Source organism: Mixophyes fleayi, chromosome 5 (assembly GCF_038048845.1).
Source record: "Mixophyes fleayi isolate aMixFle1 chromosome 5, aMixFle1.hap1, whole genome shotgun sequence".
Classification (NCBI taxonomy): domain Eukaryota; kingdom Metazoa; phylum Chordata; class Amphibia; order Anura; family Limnodynastidae; genus Mixophyes; species Mixophyes fleayi.
Genome location: NC_134406.1, coordinates 175,879,688 through 175,904,968, shown reverse-complemented (window position 1 = coordinate 175,904,968; position 25,281 = coordinate 175,879,688). Strand labels below are relative to the sequence as shown.

Sequence of the window (25,281 nt, the reverse complement as noted above, 5' to 3'; positions counted from 1 at the left end):
CAGATGCAGGAGGTTGGCATACTATCCCGGTAGCCCAGGAGACGTACCTGGAATCTGGGAGTCTCCCGGACATTCTGGGCGAGTTGGCAAGTATGATCTACACATGTGTTTTAGTACCATTTATATCTCCAAGTTTGCTGTAGTGCACGTTTGAACATATGCAAAATTATTATTTTTTTTCCCTTGAATAAAATGGACACTTTGAATCTTTAATATTGTTTTTCCCAATTCTTGAAATATACCTGCTGGATGAAGATACTGGGCTTAAAATTTTCTCCTTTGCCCTAGGCAGCTGAAAGAAAAGGAGAAAAAAAAAAAAAAAAAAAAGGATATACCAACTATTATTCAATATGATTTTTGGACATATCACAGTAACAAGGAGCAGTTATATACCAGTTTCAATGAAATTAAAACCGTCAAATATATTTGACCTGAGTGAAAAAAAGTTGGCGTGTTCTGGCACCAATTCAAATCAAAACATAACAAATAATATCTGAAAAAAAAATATTTTTTTAAGGATTTTTAAAATTCTTATTAAATAAAAGGGAACAAATGTACATTGTTTTTCCAACTAAATCCAAACATTGAAATATATTGCTTAGGTTAAGGCCCTGTTTGATCGAGAAATGCGGGATATTTATTCCACATTCAAGGGTGTTCACCCTGGTGTGAATGCAACACTAACTCAGCAAAGCATAAAAATCTATGATTCTTAAGCAGCAAAGAATGAGACGTGCACACAGGATTTAAGAAAATGTATACTGGATCAGTTGCACAGCCTTTTCTCATTGTTGATCTTGTCTGCATTTTCTTAAAAGCTCATGTGCAGTGATAATCTGTCTCTACATAAGAATCAATGATAACTATGCTCTGCTGCATTAAAAAAATGGGTGAAAGAGTTGCTTTTAAATCTGGAAAAAAATAGCTTATTCAAATGGGACCTTACTCAAGTTTTCAACTAGACCTTTGTTAAAAAGCAAAATCCCCTGACTCCACTACTGATGGCTTTAACCATCCCCACAGCTCCAAGAAACTGTCTCAAACAAAGAAACTGTAAACATAAATGTACAAAAAAAGAATTCACTAGCCATTTAACAACTGGATATTTATTGACAATGAAGCACCATCTAAGTCCCTGACCTGCTTTTCAAAATTATTTAAATACACAAACAGGAGAATCTTATTGCATAATGTTTAAACTAAAAGCTATACATACATATGATAAAAAAACAAACAAACAATGTTTAATGTGCAAGGTTTACATTTTTCACATACAACCTACTAAGAAGCTCTATTTAACATTTGTAGACGTTATAAAATGTATTTGTTTATGAAAGTTCAAAACTTAATTTTACCTCAATATCTGTGGCAGACACTGGTGAATTTGGAAATTCAAACTTCTCATATGCAGGACTGAAAGAAAAACAAAAACCAAACAAAAACAGGAAAAGCGCAAGATGAAATATTTTTGGTGAAAAAAAGTTTCTCTAGTTTTCAACACTTTCATTCAATCATGGAATGTACTTTCAGTGTAGTTACATCCCTGCTGCCCAGCCAGATCCTAAATAAAATTTGTCTTCCTTCTCATATTTAACGTTTTTAAAGATTGTTGCCCTTTTATAATATATTTAAGTGATATTCCTATAGCAGAAGGATCATTCCTATTGTAATTGTATTGCAATTGCTAGTTAGACAGATATACTCTGATCTATTGATGCCAGAAACCTATTCAGAATATAACCACTGCCAGTCAGTGGGTGCAGTCATCTGCCAACCACATTACAGGACCAATATGTGATTTGCACCTTGGTCTGAGTGCCGATCTTTCCAATTTGGCCACTTACGTGTGTGGGCAAACTATGAAATGGATCCTGTTGCTCAGCACTCAGGACAATGTGGGGCCATCTTAGGTCACTCATGTCACATTTTTACTATAGCAACTCTAACTGGACTAACTTTCCACATACTGCCCACCATTTAGTCTATGATGAATAATGCTGACTGTTTTATTAACCCAACTAGCCCCACATTCTCTGCAGTCCCACTCTGCCAGTACTTGCAATAACCTTATTTTGCTATTCAGGATAAAATAAATATATTAATTTTAAAAGGAATACTCCACCTAAACATAAAAATGTAATGCCCATATCTTATCTCTCATGCAAATCTGTAGGACTTCTCAGAGCTGCAGCTCTGGAGATCATCTCACTGCATCATATTCTCCTCAAATTTGTCAGTCATTAAGATTACCTAGACATGGATAGCTTCCTGTACCCTCTCCCCAGTACGTTTTGAAACAGGCATCCTTTCAATAAGCCTGCCACTACACGGCACCTGCTTCAATTTAGGTGCATTTCTCTTCTCTCACAAGGATCCTATGTGCTGGGCTTTGTTTTATCATGTTTCAGTGTGTACTTGAATTCAATATCTGTGCACTTTTCACCAACATCCTGACACTTCAACATGCTAAACAATCACTAAACTACTCATGCAATATAATTTTAAGAGTCCAGTTTCAATTTGTATTGATCTTCTACAAATGTTATAAAATCAATCAGTCTTCTCGTAAATATTACAGAAACCAAATACCTCATGTTAAAAGATATAGGGGTAGATTCAATTAGCGCATTCTTTAGAACGCAGCCCACACATTATTACCGTTAATCTACACCTACTTCTCTGTCATTTATGCTTGGAACACAGAACACATGTGCCAAGTTCCCCTTTTCCATTTGGGCAGCAGAGGAGACTTTATTACTAGTTTAATGGTTTTATGTTATTCATTACTGGTACAGTTTAAAAACCACTGAAATATTTTTTCTTGACTGTTTACCTCCTGAGTAAAAACAGCTTGTGTGAAACAAAAATAAAAAGGTAGGATACAAAAGATACTTGGACAGTAATAAGACAAAAAAAATTGGCTAGTAAAATTTGCATAGCTCAGCAAATTCTAAACTGCAACTTATTATTTGGTAACATGTAAGGCTATAAAGTGGGCTTGGATTAATAGTTTTTGTCTTTCTAGCCAACTTTTTTGCGTCACTCCACCATTACCACTGCATTAGAGTGGCATGGCGCCCACCTCCATCATGCCTTATACATGGAAAATAAACAAATAATTTAGCCCATGGTCAAATGAATATATAACATACTTTATTAAAATAAATATTGCATGCCTAGTCTATGGTTAAATATTTAGAATATAGAAATTATAAATTTTTATTCATGTTCAAAATTTGGAGTGTACTGACCCACAATTTATCTTTGCAAATGAAGACCAATGCCCCATTTAGCCTTTCTACAAATTTGGGCTTGGATACAAGCATGTAGTTTATAAAAAAAAAAAAAAAAAATTGGTAATAGCAGACAACATAAATGGTCCATACAGACATGAAATGCGATACTTACAAATAAAAAGCTAATTTACTAAAAAACGAATATAAAATATAAATAGACTTACCTGAAGCATGCTGACCGCAAGTTATTCTGAATGAAGAGCTGTCTGGCACTACTGTTTGGAGTCATTGGGACTTCTATTAATGTTAATTTAAAGCGGCAATGTCGGGTTAAGTGTATAAAGTTAAACACTTAACCTGCGGGGTCCTGACATTGCCGCTTTAAATTAACATTACTAGAAGTCGTGATGACGCCAAACAGTAGTGCCGGACGGACAGCTCTTCATTCGGAATAACTTGCGGTCAGCAGGCTGCTCCATCGATGATCTGCACAGACTGTTTTCAGGTAAGTATATTTATATTTAAATCGGTATTTAGTAAATTCACTTTTTATTTGTAGGTTTCGTCGGTGTCGGAATTGTGGTAATCGTTTTAACAATTTCCACTGGATTCAAAGATGATTGAATGGATAAGACCTTGGTTGCAAGATAGAAAACAGACAGTAGTAACAGCAGTGTATTCGCAGGACAGAAAGGTTACCAGTGGAGTACCCCAGTGATCTGTACTTAGATCAGTGCTTTTTAATATCTTTATTGTTGACATTGCAAATGGTATTGAAGGGAAGGTATGCCTTTTTTGCAAATGACACAAAGATATGCAACAGGGTAAACGTGTGTAGCAACTAGAGTTTAATGCTAAAAAAATGCAAAATCATGCACTTGGCTCTCAAAAACGAAAGGCTAAATATAGAATAAACAACACTATAATGGAAACTACTGAGGAGGAAAGGGATATAGAAGTCACTATTTCAGGTGACTTAAAGGAAGGTAAGCAATGTAACAAAGCAAGGAGAAAGGCAAGTTAGGTCATTGGTAGACTCATCTAGAATGCAGTGCTTAGTTCTGGAGGCCATATATTTCCAGAAGAATAAAAATACATTAGAGACTGTACAAAGAAGGGCAACTAAAATGGTGCATGGTCTATAGCACAAAAAAACTTAACCGGAGAGACTAAAATATCTTAACATGTATAGTTTGAATCAAAGAAGGTAAAGGGGAGACATGATAAAAACTTTCAAATATATTAAGGATTCTTAACAAGAACTGGAGGGAAACATTCTTCAAGGCAGAGAAGTATTAGAACACTAGAACATGCACTGAAACTGGAGGGAAGTAGCTTCAGGGAAAAGTTGAGGAACAATTACTTCACAGAAAGGGTAGTGGTTAAGTGGAATAGCCTCCCATCAGAGGTGGTAGAGAATAATACATTAGAGCAATGTATACATGCTTGTAATATATACATAAGGATATCCTTACTGTGACAGGATTGGCTGCCTATACCACCATGTCTGTTGTTGCTGGTAACCTGCTGGGCTTACTTTGCCACCGTTCCTTTTCGTTATTCCGAATGCGCCCTCTTACTGCAGTAGGAGGGACTAACAAATGCCGTCACCACTGGACTCCTTACCAGCATCCAGAACCAGGTTTTTCTGGATAAGCGACACTGCTAATGTACCCAGTTAGTGGTGTACCTGGGCTGGTACTCCTGACCTCTTCCTATAGATCAGGGTTGCTGTGGATGGATCCCTCCCCCCTAGTCTATCACACTAGCCAGAGCTGCTGGGTAGTGAACAGAGTGGCGGTACTGGATGCTGGGTTCAAATCTCAGAAACAGCCGGGAACAGAGTAGAGTTGGGTCTAATATGTAGGTCACAGGAAGAGAGACATTTCCAAGCAGGTCTTTCAAGCAAGTGATGTTTATTTGCTCACCCTGGTTGAAGGTACCAGAGAGCAAGTCAGATGGAACGAGAAGAACAAATTTCAATACAAGTCAGTGCTTTTTATACAGATTTAGACACAGCCTCAAAGGGTAAGAGCTAGCCCCCTTGAGGTCTGAGCTATTTTTAGAAATCAGGATGCAATTTGTTTACCCAAACATGGATTTACATGCAATGCAAAGCTAACAGTATTTACACTTCTCTGTGATATCCTAAAACTTACTGTGATTTCTTACATCTTCGTTTGGACACAGAAAATGTAGCAAGTCTAAGTAAACCTGTGCCTTCAGGTGCTGGACCCTCACACATCAGAAGGTCTAGTTAACATGAGATTAACATGGGTCTTTTCTTCAGACAGCTGCATAATACACATTCCCTATAGATTATAAGCTTGCGAGCAGGGTTGTTTTACTTCTCTGTCTGTATGTACCACCCAGTATTGTCTTATTAATGTTTGTTCCCAATTGTAAAGCGCTACGAAATTTGCTGGCACTATATAAATAAATGTTGATGATGATGATGATTCCCAAACAAGTCATTTCCCCACATCACAATACACAAAAAACTTCCTACACAAAGGCTTATTGTATCAGATCGGTGGTAGTCAGCATATACCTGACACTACTTACCCCGACGTGGAGAGACTAAAGGGCTCCTTCCCCGACCAGCATGCAGGACGACTTCTGTGTATTGCGACTGGAAGTGAAGACGACCCCTGAAGAAGGCGGCGAAAGCTGATGACGTCACAGATAACCGCGACACGCTGGTTGGGAAGGGAGCCCTTCGATCTCTCCACGTCGGGGTAAGTAGTGTCGGAATAATGAGTATCATTATTCCGTACCCAACCCTATCAGATATATACCTCACGAATCATGCATTTCAGTTAAAACAAATTTCTTCCCCTGGTCTCAGAAATAAAGATATTGCGGGTATGTTGGTAAAAGATATCAAAAATAAGTACATTTGGAATTAGATAAACGCCCTACGCCATTTCCTTTACATAAATTTATACCATAAGTTATTTATAAGTGATCCAGTCACACTTACAAAGAACCAACGATTGAATAGGGTTTGAGGTTATAAAGACAATACAATCTTGCCCAGAACCTGTATGCAGTTTGTATGACAGCCAACAGAGGCATTACCATAATTTGGCCTGGATCTTGCCAGGTGGTAACAAACAACCTCTGTTTGCAGGTGTCTAATTGATCATCCACTGAAACGGAAACCATTTAGGATTCTTAAAAATCACAATACAACTGTAGGATTCCAGGATCTGTCACCTGAACATGGGAAAAAAGCATTGTTGGTGACTCCGCTTTGAGTAGATCGTCCAGATAGGGAATGGTCATCACTCCCTTAGACAGAAAACAAAGCCGACATGATCTTGGTGAAGAACCGTGAGGTCATGGTAAGACAAGAAGGAAGAGCATTGAACAGCAAACCTAAGAAGAAACTGATGGATCCTCCCAGATGGGAACATGTAAATATGCGTCCTTGATGTCCAGTGTCACCAAGAATTCCCTCTGTTCCATGTTGTGAAATACAAACTTCAAGGACTCGACCTTAAAACTGGGCACCCGCAGCTGGGTGTTCAAAGAATTGAGGTTTATGATCGGTCTTGTGAACCATTGGATTTTTTAACCAAAGCCAGGTTGGAATAAAAACACACAACCTCTTTGCTGGTCCAGAACTAGTATAAACCATCACTGAAGAAAACTAAGTGGATGGCCTCTAGCAGAGCAAGATGCTTTTGCTTAACACACTGAAAGCCCTTTGGTAAAGAACAGTCTGCTCAAAAACCAGAGAATATTATTCATGTAACCCCAGTCCACGATTCCCTTCACACAGGCATGTGGTGAACTGAAATCACTAGTCGCAGAAGAGTAGCAGACAGGCTGACACCAGAGCAGATACCGGGATGGCAGACCACCCGTCGTGCCGACTGCGCGTTGGCAGACATGGATAACCGACGCCTAGCGGACCAGGCCTGTTGTCCATGCTGCAAACCACCCCCCCTGGGGGTATTCGCTGGAGTACTGACTCAGCGACCTACTGGACTAGTCAAAAGGAAAGAATCCTGGACACCATAGGCTTTGATTGCCTTCCTGTTAATGCTTCAATCACCTTTTCCTCCTTTTGCCTTACTAATAATGTTGACAAGCTGCAGTCCAAACAGGACACCCCTAGAAAAACTCCACATCAGCTTCCGAGGACTTAAGCCAGAGAGTCCAACGGGCAGAGACTGCAGAGGCAGATATCCAAGTCCTAATCAGTCCTGCATCCAGCGGAACCTCCCCCAAATACACTGTAGCTCTCTGAATCTGTTCCACCAAAGAAAGCAATTCAGATCCTGGCTTGCCAGTTAACAAACCCTCAATGTTCCTTGGATCAACGCCACATCATCATCATCACCATTTATTTATATAGTGCCACTTATTCCGCAGCGCTGTACAGAGAACTCATTCACATCAGTCCCTGCCCCATTGGAGCTTACAGTCTAAATTCCCTGTACACACACACACACACACACACACACACACACACACACACACACACACACACAGAGACTAAGGTCAATTTTTCATAGCAGCCGATTAACCTACTAGTATGTTTTTGGAGTGTGGGAGGAAACCAGAACACCCGGAGGAAACCCACGCAAACACAGGGAGAACATACAAACGCCACACAGATAAGGCCATGGTCGGGAATTTAACTCATGACCCCATTGCTGTGAGGCAGAAGTGCTAACCACTTTGCCACAGTGCTGCCTTGTTCACTCAAGCAGATGCCAAAACAGGCTTTAAGGAGGTCAACCTTTGGCTGCCACAAAAATGGACTTCAGGACACCCTAAACCTTATGATCTGCACCATCCTTAAGTGTAGCTGCATTGGGAATAGGTATGGTAGTCTTACTAGACAACTGTGTAACAGGTGCCTCCACTTTGGGAGGTGCATTCCATTTAGCAATATCCTTAGGGGAAGAGGATGACAGGACTATGGAACTTCAGAACTTGCGAGTTCCAAGCATCACCTAATATATCACCCAGCTGGGATAAGGAGGGAAATGAGAGCTTTTCGATCTCCACTTAAACTGAGAAGTCTCCGCACTATCAATGACTACCGCCTCTGGAATGTCCAAAGCCAGGCGTACATCCAGTATCTATTCCTCCACCCCGATGGCCAAAGGAGAATTCCTCAACAAAAGAGAAGTCCTCCCTCCATGTCTGATTCAACTAGCAGTTTGCCCCTCTCCTAGTTAGAACAGTCAGAATCTGATACATTCTCTGGTTGGGGCACTATCAATTTCCTGTGCTTTTGCGGTGAAGATGGCATACTGGATTCCAAACATCTTCTCTATAGGAGGAAACTGAAACCAAGCTTTGCACATAAGAGTGCAAGTTAAAAAAACACAAGCCCCAGGAGTCCTAACATCACAACACGCATCAGGCTGCAATTGCTTGATTATGTGCCATGAGCCCTTTCCACCATACTTGAAGCCTGATGTAGCATCATAAGGATGCTTCACAATTGGGAAGCTTACTTATACAAGAGTCCAGCACCAAAGATGCATCAGGAATAGAGCCTCACCCTCTACTGACAGGTAAGCCCCTTTAAGATTAAGAAAAAAAACAATAAACTTGCTACCTGGTTCTTTGAGGAAGACAAGAAAGAACACCTGGAGAAAGTAGTACTGGCCTTTTGCACTTCTCCGAAAGCACTTGTCCTGTCCTGAATTCAGTGGAAGGGAGGATTAAACGCTGTATATGCTGCCATAGAGGAGGAGAATTAAAAAAAAAAGCAAAAACTGCCTAATAACAGATCGCATCCCCTTAAATCAAAATAATTTTATTGTATACTGCTATATATCCCAAATTATGCCATATATGTTTAGATTTCCTCATAATGCAAAATGTAATCACTCATGTGATCTCTAAATATTTGATAAATAAAAATTTAGGTTACTTTGTGCACGTACATATAAGATATACAATACAAGCATATATACATACACACACCATAAGTTAGGTTTGCTAGCTAGAACTACCTGCAACACTTTTACACCGTCATTCCAGCTGTACTTGTAAATTTACATTTCAATGAATTTATATTCAATGAATAGAGCTGAGAAAATGTGGGTTCATTCTGCGTGCAGTGGTTGGGGTAAGACTTTGCATGTTTCACTAGTGGAATCTGGCCCCAAGTGTTCACATCAAAATGAGGAAACAAGGTTAATATTTCACTGAAAAGTTTTGAAAAATTCACCAATTTTTACTTGCAAAGATGCTTAAATGAATATCATGGTTTGAAGCCACCTCAAACTTCCAGAAACATTCTAGTTTTTAACACATCTCACGCTGTCCCAGGTATTTTTTATTTATTTTTATCTTCTAATACTTAGCAGTTGCACACTACCACTACTACCGGTAGTACTAGTCATGCTGGATTAAATTCTGCTATGAAACATCAATTCTTATTCAGCATTTACCAATAACTACCCAGATTTGCTTTTTGTTTTGTTTTTTTTCTATTCTGTACCAGACTAGGATACAGTAGTGCGTAATGATTACATGCAAGAGTATTATCATCTTTAGAGGTGAAGTAGTCCCTCTCTGCAACAATTTGACCAAAAGCAAGAAATCCTTACACATTGTATGAATTCTCTTTATTCATCACTTTATTTTAAATATTCGCCTTTCTAGTTTGTGTATTCTCATACAATTTTAATGAATATTAATAAACTTTATTTTTAAATTGTCCTATACCTGGAGTGCTCCTTAGGTCATTCTCTCCTTTTTTGCAAATATATAACTATTAACATTGACCAGAGCACCCCCTCACTACCTTTACAATTCAGTTTGGTTCAATGGTGAGGTTGGTTTTTTACCTAGTGCGGAGCTTTCTTTCCCCTTCCCCATTCCCCTCCTTTCCTTACTTGTTACATTGTATTAAACTACTGGTAAGACGCCATCTCACAAAAAATAGACTTCATGTTAAGTAAAAGAAAATTAGGTTTAATATGGCACTGGTGCTAAAGTATGACTACATGGGCCCAATATGTACAATGAATGAAGTTGCATTATTAATCCATTAGGGCCGATTGTTTAGGAATTTCAAAAACAGATATATTGAATTAAATATGAATAACGCAGGATTACATGGCAACTAAGTCAGATGTACGCTGCATGCACTATAACTATGAAGGCATGCACTTCATATATTTTAAAGTACAAATAATACATTCCTCCTTTTTAATGTGTCATATTCTGCTCACAGGTCAATGGAAACTGACAGAAAATGTGATCCAATAGCAAGTGTTTTCTCTTACTTCATGTGTGGTTATGGTGAGACCTCACTATATAGAATCTAGTCATCTAGCCATTTTGAGTCAAGTCCAATTTGGTCACATACATGTTTGGCCGTATAGGACCTAGACATATAAACAGTACTAAAACACATGTAAAGAGCCAACATTCTAAAGATGCCTATATGAGTTTAACTCCAAGTTTACTGTAGTGCACATGCATGTCTAAACATATGCAAAACTTCATTTTTTCTTTGCAATAAAATGGCCACTTAACATATTTATAATTTCCCCCCCCCCCAATACTTGATCAATACCTGTTGGATAAAGACACTGAGCTTAAGATTTTCTCCTTTGCCACAGACACCTGAAAACAAAATAAAAAAAAAATACAAATTATTATTCAATATGATCTTTTGGCATTAGCGCAGTCAGAAAAAGCAGTTATGCACCAACTTCACTGGCATTAAAACAATGAAATATATTAAACCTGAGTGAAGACAGCCACAAAAAGGATATTTCAGATGTTTGTTGGCAGCAGTGAAGTGGGAGGGGGAGGGGGGGGGGGGGGTTGGGACAGGTATCAGTCTTTAACAGTTACATTGTTAGCACAACAAAAGGCAAAGAAAATAAAATAAAAAGGAGGCTCTTGCCCATTGGGGGACACTGCAACAATGGTGTATAGTAGGTGGAACTGGAGCTAGGGCACTTTAAATCTTGAACTGTTGAAGGGTAGCTCTTCTAATACTATGCCCGTCCGAACTGGAGCCATATCCAGCTTTAAAGCTCAGAAGAGAAGGCCTAACTAGGCGTAACAATAGAATACCAACAAAGAGTCGGAGCAAGGGGATGGAGCTCAGTGTCCTCCATTGGACACAGAGAAATGTTCTTTTCCTGCCATTGAGGGACACTGCAACAATGGGGATATTACAAAGATTCCCCTATGTGTGGAATTGCTCTGAAACAACTGTACATAAGACCATGCACCCAAAACTGGCATCCGGGACTGCAAAACCCTGCAGCCTTCAAATTCTGTAAAAATCAGGACAGACGGCCAAGTAGCGGCCTGGTACAACTGTTTCGCCGAAGCACCTGGACATGGTCCCCAGGAAGCACCAGGTGCCCTGGCTGACTGAAAATTCAAAACACGGAATAGGTCCAGCGCTCCAATGGAGGCCAAACGAACAGTTATCCAACAAGCAACAGTGCGCAAATGACAGCCATCCACACTTGTGTGTATCATACAGAATGAAAAGTGTTATGTGGTTTGACAAATCTGAGCTGTATGGTCCACATAGCAAAAGGTCTAAAAACAATCTCCAGGTTCAAGGGAAATTGAGAGACCTCCTTTGGCACATAAGACCGCTTTGTGCAAAGTACCGCTCTTCCAGAATGAAAAATCTGAACAGGTTAACAAGCCTGGAAGGCAAAAATCACGAAGTGTGAAAACTGACAGTCACAACACGGAATATAAGGACTCCATACATGGCAGTAATTAATAGATATTTCCCTCACCTTAACCACTGTATGCACAAGCTTATAGAAAGAGACCCCCGGCCCAAGCATCACAGTTTCAACAGCTATGCCACCAATCCAGACGACAAAAAGAGTGGTAGTAAAGAGGACCAGAAGACTTGGACACAAATGTAACCAGTCAGCCGAACTACGGACATCACAAGGATATCAGTATATAGTGTCTTGCAAGGCTAATCTGGAGCCATCATAAAACCAGCCACACATAGTTATTGTAGCTTCCTGAACAACCGTGGGAGCATGGGAATAGGCGGAAATAGGTACACCCACCGCAAAATTCAATGGATCGCCATGAGCGCTGAGTCAGCACCTCTATGGAAGTGACCATACTCCTGATTCGGCTAAGGTAAATCTGTCTCCCACTACTACAGCCCTGGGATGAACGTGGTCGATATCACTGAACTTGGCCTAACGCCCAAGGCACTCAATACGCCATCTCCCTCATGATCATGTCACTGCCCAATAGATTGAAACCTATCAACCCCAATGTGAGCAAATGAATGATCTTCCTTGTCCAGCTGCAAAGTGAACCTGCACCATATCCTGAGAAGCTCTCAGTAAAAAACAGGGCTAAACACAGACACCCAGGCTCCCAGCAACTTCAAGCACTGGAGAAGAGAGACACTTCCCTCATCTGGCCAGTTAAGACTTGGCCCTGTTTAGGACAGTACCTAGTCTGCCAGGAGTAACAACCTTAGAACACACTCTGTCGACAGTCAATAAGAGCTGCAGCCGTTGTGCTGGAATCAATGAAGACTTGGGACGATTGAGAATCCAACCATAACTTGTCAGAATTTGGATAGTCAGCTGAATTTGCTGTCAAATGTGCATTGTGCACAGCAAATTGAAGTAGACAATGAAGCCTCTCCTCTCAGGGAACATGGAAGTAGGCATTGATTCTGTCTAGGGAGGGCAAGGAACTCCTCATCCTTCCAGGCCCTTGAGCACTGATCAGAGCAACTTGTGGATGCTGCCATCATCAATCTGAAGGAATGAAAATACCGAAAAGCAGGCTGTGTCGCTTTAGTATAGCAGAAAGAAGCATTTACCTCCTGTAACTACATTAATGATCTGTACCAGTTCTGGACCAAAAAGCGTAATAACAAACACTAAGAACTTCAGTTTGCTTAGATTCTGCAGCTCAGGAGCGTATCCTCAAGGAACAACGGACCGCTGTTTTAAGCACAGAAAACCAGTGGATGACAGAAGTAGCGTCCAAAGATCCCTGAATCTGCATCCCAATAGTAACAGCCAGCTCTAGGCCCAATCTTGTTCCGCATCTATCAGAATAGCCATGGATACTACTTTCATGGACACGATTGGTGTGAAGAAAATGCTTCTCACAACATGTGTATATTCAAAGAGAAAAATTAGATCGTTCTACACGTACAAACCCAAAACGAGGCACCGGTATAGTAATGGTTCTAGACAGGAAAAGGGAGGATGTACCCTGGGAGAATTCCCCCATTTACTAGGCTCTTCCAATGGCAAGGGGGAAAAAAATACAAGTTGAAAAGAGACTGTGTTAAAACAGTACATCTGCTTATTTTAAAACCAATAAAAAAAATAAATAAAAAAGAGTAAAGTCACAGTGCATAACGTTAACGGAGAAACAATGATTTCAAGCACCACCCTCCTTTTAAAGCTTCCAGTCTGATATTTTAACTCAATCAGCATAACAGAATGATCTCCAGCCTTGTCCTTGTCAACGCTCTCACCTGTGTTAAAGAGAGAATCAATGACCTGATGTCACCTGGTCCTTTTTGTGGCAGGGCTGAAATGCAGTGGAAATATTTTTGGGATTAAGTTCATTGTCATTGCAAAGAGGGACTTTGAAATTAATTGCAATTCATCTGATCACTCTTCATCACATTCTGAAGTGTATGAAAATTGCTATAAAAAACGGAGGCAGCAGACTTGTGAAAAATAATTTGTGTCATTCTCACAACTTTTGAACATGACTGCACACTACGGGGTAAATTTATCAAGCTGTGGGTTTCAAAAAGTGGAGATGATGCCTGTAGCAATCGATGACACATTCTAGTTAGCATTTATTTAGTACATTCTACAAAACAACAAGCTTGATAAATTTACCCTCAAGTGTCTTTCCCCTCAAACTTATGAACAAACGTATAATCCTCTTCGGAAGAGATCAGAAACAAAGGCCTGCAACGTTTCAGGAAAATGGCACTAGCCCGTTTTCCTCTGGGGGAAACGAAGGCTAATGCCAAGTACCAGCGGGGAATCAGCCCTAACCAGACCTTTAGCGGACTCGACTAAAGGCAACGCCAGCCCCACCTCTGTCTGGTAAAGCCCATGAGAGGGCAGCACTAGCTGTGAAACAGGTATGTGTGCCTAATGTTGAGAAGGAAAAGGTACACCTATCTCTCTGGTCTGAGAGATTACCCAGAGTCTGGCCAAGGATGTCATTGTTGACTTAGCCCAGAGGGGATTCTCCATGGCTGCAGATGCAGTCGTAGAAGAGTGCAGATCATGTCACACCCTGCATGATTGCATATGGGTCAGGTAGTCCAAAAAGTAATGTAGAATTACATAAGGCAGACTCTTTAGGTTTGGAAGTCGCTTTCCAGCCACAGTGGTGACATACATACAAACACAGAAAGCAAACAGCAATGTAAGACCCCACCAAGTAAACTAAAGAAAAAAGGGTCTATTTCAGTTAACCATGATGCTTTGACTGTTCCTATAGTGACCAGATTGTCTGCATAAACCGTAAACATACTACTGAACCTATGCAAGGTAGTACAGTGTTAAGCAGCCAACAAATATCGTTTCAGACTATCCCGTGAGCAAACGGTACCATATGAGGGAGCCCAGCAGAAAAACACGTCCTCACGTTACTCTGTGCAACTAACTATCAACACCATACTATTGTGACAGAGCAAGTTATTCTCTACAATAAAATAAAAGGTCTGAAGCGGTGCTTGTGTTCTATCTGTCCACAAGAGGATTTAGACCATTACAAGTATAGTGCTACACAGAATATCCAGCAGACTTTTTTTTTTTTTTTTTTAAATCAGGTAAAATTTTATTGCATTTTTTCCTTTAAACAACAAAAAAACAAAAAACAACACAGTAGGTTATCCCCCCCCCCCCCCAACTATACCCCATACAGTGATACAAGTATTGTCAAGTATATGTACACCATGCAGTTAGAAAAAGCAAAAAAACATTGACATTCGCATTTCCAAGTAAAGATATATAAATTTTTCCAAGATATAGTGAAATAATGGTACAGCTTTGGCAATACAAGATACAATCGTTGATCTTAATAACATAATAGGCGGCTGGATGTCTGCCCCAAGCTTCAATCAGGAGCGTTCCACTTCTCTCAATCCCTCCGTGACATACGGGGGATATCCTCCATCTATACCATATTCTTTCATACTTATCCACCCAATTCCTGCTGGTATACATGAACCTTTCATGCCCGACTGTATCGTTAACAAGGTCAATCCAGCTATTCAATGTCGGACCTTCTGGTGCCATCCATTTCCTAGCTATCACTACCTTTGCCAGCATGAGTAACGTATTGATAAGCAATCAAATGAGTCTACGAGTTTTTTTGTTCAGGCCTAAACCGAATATACAGAGCCTTGGAGTCAGGGCATTCACTCCCACCTCCAATCTTTTAATACAGTCCTCCACCTTTCCCCAAAAGGATGAAACCAGCGGACATTCCCAGAGCATATGCCAGAAGCCCCCCTCCTTGCTCCTACATTTGGGACACAACACTTTCTGGCCGCCACTGAAATAAAGCAGACTTTTTAGTTGTGAAAGTCCCATTCTAAGACAAGTTGGTGAACTTTAGATAAAGAAAAATATACACCAGGCCCGTTACCTTATTTAAGTAATAACAGTATACAGTCAAGTCCATAAATATTGGGACATCGACAATTGTCATATTTTGGGCTCTATACACCACCACAATGGATTTGAAATGAAACTAACAAGATGTGCTTTAACTGCAGACTTTCAGCTTTAATTTGAGGGTATTTACATCCAAATCAGGTGAACAGTGTAGGAATTACAACAGTTTCTATATGTGCCTCCCACTTTTTAAAGGGACCAAAAGTAATGGGACAAACTAAACAATCCTACATCAAACTTTCACTTTTTAATACTTTGATACTACACCGTGCAAAAAATGTTACTCACAGCTCTGGTGCTATGACTGCACAAAATCTCTCTGATAGTCTTGAAAGTCGGCACAGGGCCTTAGTGGATAGCAATTCTGCCTCGCATCACTGGGGTCGACTCCCGACCATGGCCTTATTTGTGTGGAGTTTGTATGTACGGAGCACCCGGAGGAAACCCATGCAAACACGGGGAGGCCTCCTCCCACGTTCCAAAAACATACTAGTAGCTTAATTGGCTGCTATCAAATTGACCCTAGTCTCTCTCTATCTATGTATGTTAGTAAATTTAAACGAAGCTTCAATGGGGCAGGGACTGATGTGAGTTCTCTGTACAGCGCTGCAGAATTTGTAGCGCAATATAAATAGCTGATGATGAAAGTCTCTTTCTCAGACATTGGTGAAATGTAAAACACTGAGAAGGAATAGCATACACCAGTCACACTGGGTAAACGCAAGCCATGATTACAAATAAATTGTATCTCAAGGAGATACAGTATCTAGTTCTGCATACAATGGTAACTAGGATATCTACTTACAGTTTTGGCTGTAATTCAAGTACTTGTACAGCTAGCGAAGTTCACTCCTTATAGGAGACCCATTGCCTTCCCTGAGGTCAAGTTATTTCCTCCTTCAGACAAGATCTTGCAGATATTCAAATCCAGATATGGAGGGGAAAAAAAAAATGGAGGACTCAGACGAGGAAGCATGCCAAAAAACAAGGCAGTAGGAACCTCTTGTGCAGCACATGTCCCGCTCCACCACTGAACCCAGGATACTCGCTGAAATACCTATTGTAGCCACCAAATTCATTCTCTCATTGAAGGAGATCTGCTCATTGAAGGAGATCTGCTTTGACAGTCGCCCCTGAAGTTACTAGGGGATGGCACAGATGCTTGCCAGTGCTACTCCAAAGAGCACTTAGCTAAAACTGAAGATGGATCCATTTCGGAGGGTTATAGTAGAGGTGGAGCCATTCTTCAACAGTTTAATATTTAATGTGCCTTACCTCTAATTACATGTATGATACCCTATTTGCGCAGTGTCCCCCAATGGCGGAAAAGATGTTATGATTTTCAAGTACGTTTTCTAATATACTGCTGCACTACTACTGCTTCATTAAAGAACATACAGTGCATCCGGAAAGTATTCACAGCGCTTCACTTTTTCTACATTTTATGTTACAGCCTTCGAAATCGAAAATGAAATAAATTCCTTTTTTCCCCTCAAAATTCTACACATACACAATACCCCATAATGACAACGTGAAAAAGTTTTGAGATTTTTGCAAATTTATTAAAAATAAAAAACTAAGAAAATCACATGTACATAAGTATTCATATTCTTTGCTCAATACTTTGTTGATGCACCTTTGGCAGCAATTACAGCCTCAAGACTTTTTGAAAACAATGCCACAAGCTTGGCACACCTGTCTTTGGGCAGTTTCGCCCATTCCTCTTTGTAGCACCTTTCAAGCTCCATCAGGTTGGATTCGAAGCGTTGGTGCACATCCATTTTCAGATCTCTCCAGAGATGTTCAATCGGATTCAAGTGTCGGCTCTGTCTGGGCCACTCAAGGACATTCACAGAGTTGTCCTGAAGCCACTCCTTTGATATCTTGGCTGTGTTTTTGGGTCATTGTCCTGCTGAAAGATGAACGGTCGCCCCAGTCTGAGGTTAAGAGCGCTCTGGAGCAGATTTTCAACCAAGTATGTCCCTGTACATTGCTGCATTCATCTTTCCATCTATCCTGACTAGTCTCCTAGTTCCTGCCGCTGAAAAACATCCCCACAGCATGATGCTGTCACCACCATGCTTCACTGTAGGGATGGTATTGGCCTGGTGATGAGTGGAGCCTGGATTCCTCCAAACATAACACCTGGCATTCACGCCAATGAGTTCAATCTTTGTCTCATCAAACCATAGAATTTTGTTTTTCATGGTCAGTCTCATTCAGGTGTATTTTGGCCTGCCATGTGCTTTTTAATATGGAGTGGCTTCTGTCTGGCCACTCTACCATACAGGCCTGATTGAAGGTTCTCTCTCCACAGAGAAATGCTGTAGCTCTGACAAAGTGACCTTCGGGTTCTTGGTCACCTCCCTGACTAGGGCCCTTCTCCCCCGATCGCTCAGTTTAGACGGCTGGTCAGCTCTAGGAAGAGTACTGGTGGTGCGCACTTCCATTTACGGATGCTGGAGGCCACTGTTCACATTGGGACCTTCAGAGAATCAGATATTTTTCTGTACCCTTGCCCAGATTTGTGCCGAGACAATGCTGGAGATCTACAGACAATTCATTTGACTTCATGCTTGGTTTTTGCTCTGACATTTTGCTCTGACATGCACTGTCAAGTGTGGGACCTTATATAGACAGGTGTGTGCCTTTGCAAATCACGTCCAAATCAATTGAATTTACCACAGCTCGACTCCAATTAAGCTGTAGGAACATCTCAAGGATGCTCAGTGGAAACCGGATATACCTGAGCTCAATTTTGAGCTTCCTGGCAAAGGTTGTGAATACCTATGTACATGTGATTTGTTTTTTATTTTTTATTTTTAATAAATTTGCAAAAAATCTCAAAAAAAAACCCCAAACTTTTTCCACTTTGTCATTATGGGGTATTTATTGTGTGTAGAATTTTGAGGGGAAAAAGGAATTTATTCCGTTTTGGAATGAGGCTATAACAGCAAAATATGAAAAAACTGAAGTGTTGTGTTCCGGATTCACTGTAAGTGCCGTATTTTGCATTAAATGGCACTGCACAGGTCAAGAAACTGACTATACGCCAGGATTTTATGGGAAGAACAGAGGGGGGAATGGGCCTTTGCACGTAGAAAATGTAGAGTAAGGATGTGCCAAGCTTAAGAGCACGCATAAACACCCGATTCAAGCTCTGTGCATCTCTCAGGTATGTGTTTTTCAGTCATTTCACTTGCACCATCTACAGTGCAGGTGTAAGTGCTGACACACAATACGTTCATTTTGCTTGCATTAATGAATATGGTTCGGTTTTTCCAACTAAATCCAAAACACTGAAATATATATTGCTTAGGGTAAGGCCCTGTTTACATGCATGTAATTCATTCATGCATCCATCTCCTCCGCTCATTCTCCCCTTTCTCCTATTGCCTCAACTGGCTCCTCTTGTGCCTGGTCTGTTTAACCCTCCCTTAGGATGTAAGCTCGCATGAGCAGGGCCCTCTTCCCTCCTGTCTCCTTACCCGTTCTTCTGCTCCGTGTTCATTGCATCAGCCTGCCTGGAGTTTCTGAAGTATTGGTACTTTTTGTTTATTGTTCTGTACTGTTATACTCTGTATAGTCTACTGTTTGTACTATGTGCGGCGCTGCGGAAGACTTGTGGCGCCTAACAAATAAACGATAATAATAATTCCAATTTAAAGCACAGTGCTCACCCTTGTGTGAATGCGACTAACTCAGCACAGCATAAGAATGTATGATTCCAATGCAGAAACAAATTGGAAGTGCACACAGGTTTTAAGAAAATGTATGCTGGATCAATTGCAGTTACATTTTTGATCTTGTCTGCATTTTCTTAAAAGCCCATGTGTAAAGACCATCTGTTTCTGCATAGGAATCAATGATAACTACTCTCTGCAGTTTTAAAAATCTGATCCAAAATGGATGAATGAGTTGCTTTTAAAGCTGGCAACATACCACCTGTGTAAATCAGACCTTACTTTAGGTTTCCACTGTAGCTTTGTTATAAGGCTAAATTTAATGATGCCCCTCCCTTACTCCCCCTACTGATGGTTTAGCCATCCCCACAGCTCCAAGAAATTGTCTCAAGTGGTATTGACATTGAACAAAAAGCTAAAATGATACAAGTAAATAAATCTCAGTTATGATGGTGGCATCATAACTAGCAATCAAAACATGCACATGTATTTCCGTTGCCTATGAGACTAGCCTCTTGTAAGGCTTTGGCATCTGAACAGCCACAGATGATGCAAGGTAAATAAGCACCAGCCTATTAAGTAAACTACATTCTCTAGAACATAAAGAGGCATGCTAGACAATATTTCAGCAATAATGTTTATATCAGTTTTACAAATCTTTGTAAACATAAATATACAAAAAATAATTCATTTGCCATTTAAGAACCAGATATTTATTGAAAATGAAACACCATCTGAGTCCCTGACCTGCTTTTCAAAAGTATTTAAATACACAAAAAGAAGCATATTACATCATCTTTTACTGCATGATTTTTAATTTAAAGCTGTACACGCATGCATACTTCAGTTAAAAAATAAAAAAGAATAACATGATTCATGTGCAGAGTTTACATTTTTCACATAGTCCTATTAAGTTGCTCTATTTTGCACATAAAAGGTTTCTGTATTTGCGTCTGAAAATTCAAGACTTTCTTTACCTTAACATCTGTGCCAGACACTGGTGAATTTGGAAATGCAGGACTAAAACGAAAAAAGGAAAAGCGCAAGTTAACACGTTTTTTTTTTTTTAAAAAAAACAAAAAACCCAAAAAGGGTTTCTCTGGTTTGAAACTCTTCCATGCAATTACGGAATGTTCTTTCAGTTTGGATATTTCCTTGCTACCCTACCAGATCCACATGAAAATGTGTTTTATTTCTCACATCTAACAGTCTTAAAGACTGTTGTCCTTTTTAAATTATATTTAAGAGTTATTCCTGTAGTAAAATGATAGTAGTGGAGAGAGAGAAAAAAAATCAAAAAAAAAAAACAAAAAACAGTTGCTTGCAAGATATCCTCTAATATTTTTGTTCAGCAAACCTCTTCAGGCGATGATCACTGCCATCCAGTGTGTTCAGTCATCTCGCATCACATTACTAGACCAACATGGGATCTGCCTCTTGACCAGAGGGCCTAATAAGCTACATCTTTCCAATTTGGCCACTTACATTTGCAGCCAAATTGTGAAATGGTACCTGTTGCTAGCACCACAATTCCCCCAATTTTCCCACTCAGTCTTGATAATAGTATAGTAGACTAGGAATAGTATAGCAGCTGCTAAAAATAAAGAGGCAGATATTGCCTTCTCCCCTTTGTATCGCCAGCATACTGTCACCAAACCACCACCAGCTCTAGGAGCTGTAGCCCCACATAATGTTAAAACCCAGTGGACTACCTACTTATCACGGATATACAGCATTCATAAGCCCATATATAGAGACCTCCTACAGTTGGCTATTACTATCTTTACTAAAGGAGATGCAGACACGTTGTTTTGGGAGCTGGGCTAAACATCAGATAGAAAAGAGGATGTTGAAACTGCAGAACAATTAGACACTGTGGACACTATTCACAGGGGCTGTAGAGAAATAATTCCCTCCTAAAACAGATTGGATAAAAATCACGTCAGTGCACCAAAACTCTAATGATACTATAAATGAAAATCACTCACATTTTCACATATGGCCAAGTCCTGTAGCGGACTCACTGATATATTTGACAAAGCCGATTTAAGATCCCTGTTAGTAACAAGATTTGTCGAGAATCTTACAACCCCTATTAAAGACAGACTAAAACCCTCTTCTGATTGGAAAGAAAAAACTTTTAGTTAAAATTATCGTAGAGGCAAAACAACAAGATAATAACAGAAGCAAAGAGGGACAGTGCTTCCACTAAACTGATGAATATGCAAATAAGAGCAGCAGAAACCTTAAGACGGATGCTGCATACAGACGAGAAAACCACCAAGTCAGGAAAGCACCTCCCCCATGGTCAGAACTAGGGTGACTGACATAATCTGTTACAATTGTCGCCAAAGAGCGCACATAGCAAGAAATTGTAGAAAACCCAGACAAAAGATTCCAAAAAGACACTATGACGGAATCTTGCAGTTCCCGTATGTTCCCTCCTCTTTTGCGAAAACATTGAGCATACTGTTAAGCTTACTATAGAAGGGAGAGACTATCCTTTACTAAACACAGGAGACGCTAGATCACTTATTGCAAGACCTCCTCCTCTTCCACGATCAGGAAATTTGATTCAGGCTGTAGAGGTGGCTATTAAAACCCTCACATTACAAGAAACTCACCATACACAAGTTACTCTGGGTCCTTTGCGCGCAGAACATTCCTTCCTAGTGGCTGCTGATGCAGCAGTTCATTTGTTAGGACGTGACCTGTTATGTAAGCTAAATTACACTGTTTTTTTTTTACTCCGGATGGAGTACACTTGAAAGATACTGAACAACATGAACAGTAAGTGCAAGGTTTACGAAGCCCCTCAGTTTCACTTTTTCCCTTACTACAAAACACTCATTTCCCCCTGGATTTTGAGGTTCAGGATATGCTTGCATGTTTCCCTTTGCAGGTTTTGGACCATACCTCCTAAAGATGTAGGCAAAATGTCCAATATCTCCCCTGTACACATATCCTTAAAACCTCACAAGCAGTCACCCAAATTACCTCAGTATCCACTTAAACCAGCAGCAGAGTTAGGCATCTTTCCAGTACTTCAAGAGTTACTATCACAGGATGTGGTTGTAAGGACCACAAACACACCTATTCTCCCATCAAGAAATCTGGTGCGCGTGGCTGCGCTTCATTCAGGACCTGAGGGCTATTAATTCTGTAGTTCAGCCTCCTCTTGCACCATACCCAGCAACAATTCACATGCACATACCATACACCAGCACATACTTCTCTGTAATTAATCTTTGTTAGTCTTTTTTTCTGTCCCTACCCACCCTTAAAGTCAATTTCTTTTTGCATTCACATATCGGGGTAACCAATAAATGTGAACCAGACTTAACAGGAATTCATTAACAGCCCCATGGTATTCAGTCAGGCTTTGAGTGACAATTTAAGAGGTGTTATTCCTTTGCAGGGCTCTACACTCATACAGTATGTAGATAACCTTTTGTTTTTGCTCACCCTCTAAAAACCCACTCTTCAAGACACAGAACAATTGCTTACCTTTGACAAAGCATCCAAAGACAAACTTCAATTGTGTACCTCCAGGGTCATGTACATAGGACACAGTCTCTACCCTGGCTACCACCATTTAACTAAGGGACGCATAAAAGCAGTGCTCCAAATTTCATTACCACAGAATAAAAAACAAGTTTGAGCTTTTTTTTTTTCTTTTTTTAAAGGCATAACAGGATTTTGTCAACAGTGGATCCCTAACTATTCCCAGTTAACGGCACCACTGTATGCATTGAGTGCTAAAGAAGTCTCAAAACCACATATACAAACTGATGAAACTGAAATGTGTCTTACACAGCTTAAAAAAAAAATCTCTTACTAAGGCTCCAGCGCTAGGTCTCCAAAATTATGGTTTACCTTTTTGTCCCGAGTACGTGGGCATGGGATTTGCTACAGGGATCCTCACACAGCAACATGGTGGCCATCAGAGACCTGTAGCATACTACAGTTGTCCTCTTGGACCCGTCGCAAGAGCACTACCTGTGTCTGCATGCAGTAGCTGCAGCAGCTCTACTTGTTGGGGAAAAAAAATCATCTGACATTGTTCTAGACTCTCCTTTGTTTCTTTATGCTCCACACACTGTAGCATTACTTCACATTTACCACACGGATGTCCATTAATGGTACTGGACAGTATCAGAGGGAGGGGGGAGAAATAGCCATCTCACCACATGATTGCATACAAATAGTTGGCTAAATTTTTCATCACGCCTGGCTCTCACTGAGATCCCGTTCCTAATTGCTTACCTGACACGTTACAAACATACTAAATATGCAACTCTGACAACAGGTTAAACATTATCACCTGTGCATTCAGACAAGTATCTGAACTTATAGCATTAACACAAGCGTGTAAACTAGCAGAAGCAAAAGGCAGTGAACAGTTACATAGCTTTTCGCTATGCCTATAGTGTGAAACACTATTGCAGTGCTCTCTGGAAGCACCAGAATTTCCTTACATTCCTTTCTCCCATTGCACATGCAAAAGCAGTAAAAACTCAGAGCAGCCTTACTGCTGCCTAAACAAATAGCGGGGATTAAAAATTCCAAGCAAACATCAGGTCAGAACCAAGTTTTGAAAGAAACCATAGAACAGATGCAGCTGCAAATGCAGCTACTGAAAAAGGTCTCGATGCCCCTGTAATGCTAAATGTTATGGTACCTGATGGAGACTTTAATATCTACGCAATACGCTTGCTCTCAATAGGAATCACTGATGCCAGGCGATTGTGGCACAGTAAAGGAGGAAAGCCAGTAGCACCTAGTTCCTTCTACCCGACTGGCTGAACCGTCACATGGATTAAATTATCTAATCCAGCGGGCATGGCAAGACTTACAGGTATGCCCCTGGATTCTCCACTTGTGCTAAAAAAACAAAAAAACAAAAAAACAAAAAACAAAAAACACATTGTGAGGGCTGCCTAATATGTTTGATGAGCAATACGGGAAGGAAGGTGCACATAGAACCTTCTCATCCCCTACCAACTGAAGGACCCTTTCAGGTAATACATATTGAATTCATCCAACATGCTAAGGTGATAATGTTACAGTATATACTGGTATGCCTTGTTTTGTTTTCAGGGTGGATATAGGCCTATGCCATTGCCTCACAGACAGCTAGTGTAACAGCAAAGAAATTAGTGCCAGAATTTGTGTACAAGTATAGCATACACCCCAGGTTATCTCCTCTGATGAAGGAAACCATTTCCTGGACTTGTGTTTAAAAAAAAAAAATGTGACATTGTAGAGGGTAAACAATAACATCTGTATACTCCCTATAATCTATAGGCTAGTGGAAAAGTTGAGAGGTACAATGGTACTAGCAAAGTTATATTTGCTAAAATCACCCAACAGACTGGTCTACAATGGTCTAGACCCTACTTCTTGTGTTAAATACTATCACATGTAACAAAAGAGGTAGGGCCCATCACCACCAAAAGGGCCTCTGATCACCACCCATACAAAATTTTAATTGGGAATCTGGTGTTAAGCCCAGCTATTGACTTCTACACTACAGCCCTGGATGTGACAGTGAAATATCTGATAAAAATGACTAATGATTTGAAGGCATTGCAAGCATCTGTGATAGGCACACAACCAAAGCTGCCTTTCAAATGTCACTCCATGAAAGCAGGAAATAAGGACAGTACAAGGTACTACTGGCATCTAGTACCATAA

At 40.3% G+C, this 25,281-nt stretch overlaps 1 protein-coding gene across 2 annotated transcripts in view; it reads right to left on the bottom strand.

Annotated features, from left to right (window-relative positions):
• Positions 1-25,281, bottom strand: part of LOC142157776 (synaptonemal complex protein 2-like) — a 195,751-nt gene that overhangs the window by 90,744 nt on the left and 79,726 nt on the right. For both annotated transcript variants that reach the window (XM_075211319.1, XM_075211320.1), the window contains exons 16-19: positions 20,562-20,604; positions 10,795-10,844; positions 1,356-1,413; positions 243-292 (exon numbers count right to left, since the gene is read on the bottom strand). In XM_075211319.1, the coding sequence (XP_075067420.1) occupies positions 243-292; positions 1,356-1,413; positions 10,795-10,844; positions 20,562-20,604 (201 nt within the window). The remainder of the gene's footprint in view (positions 1-242; positions 293-1,355; positions 1,414-10,794; positions 10,845-20,561; positions 20,605-25,281) is intronic.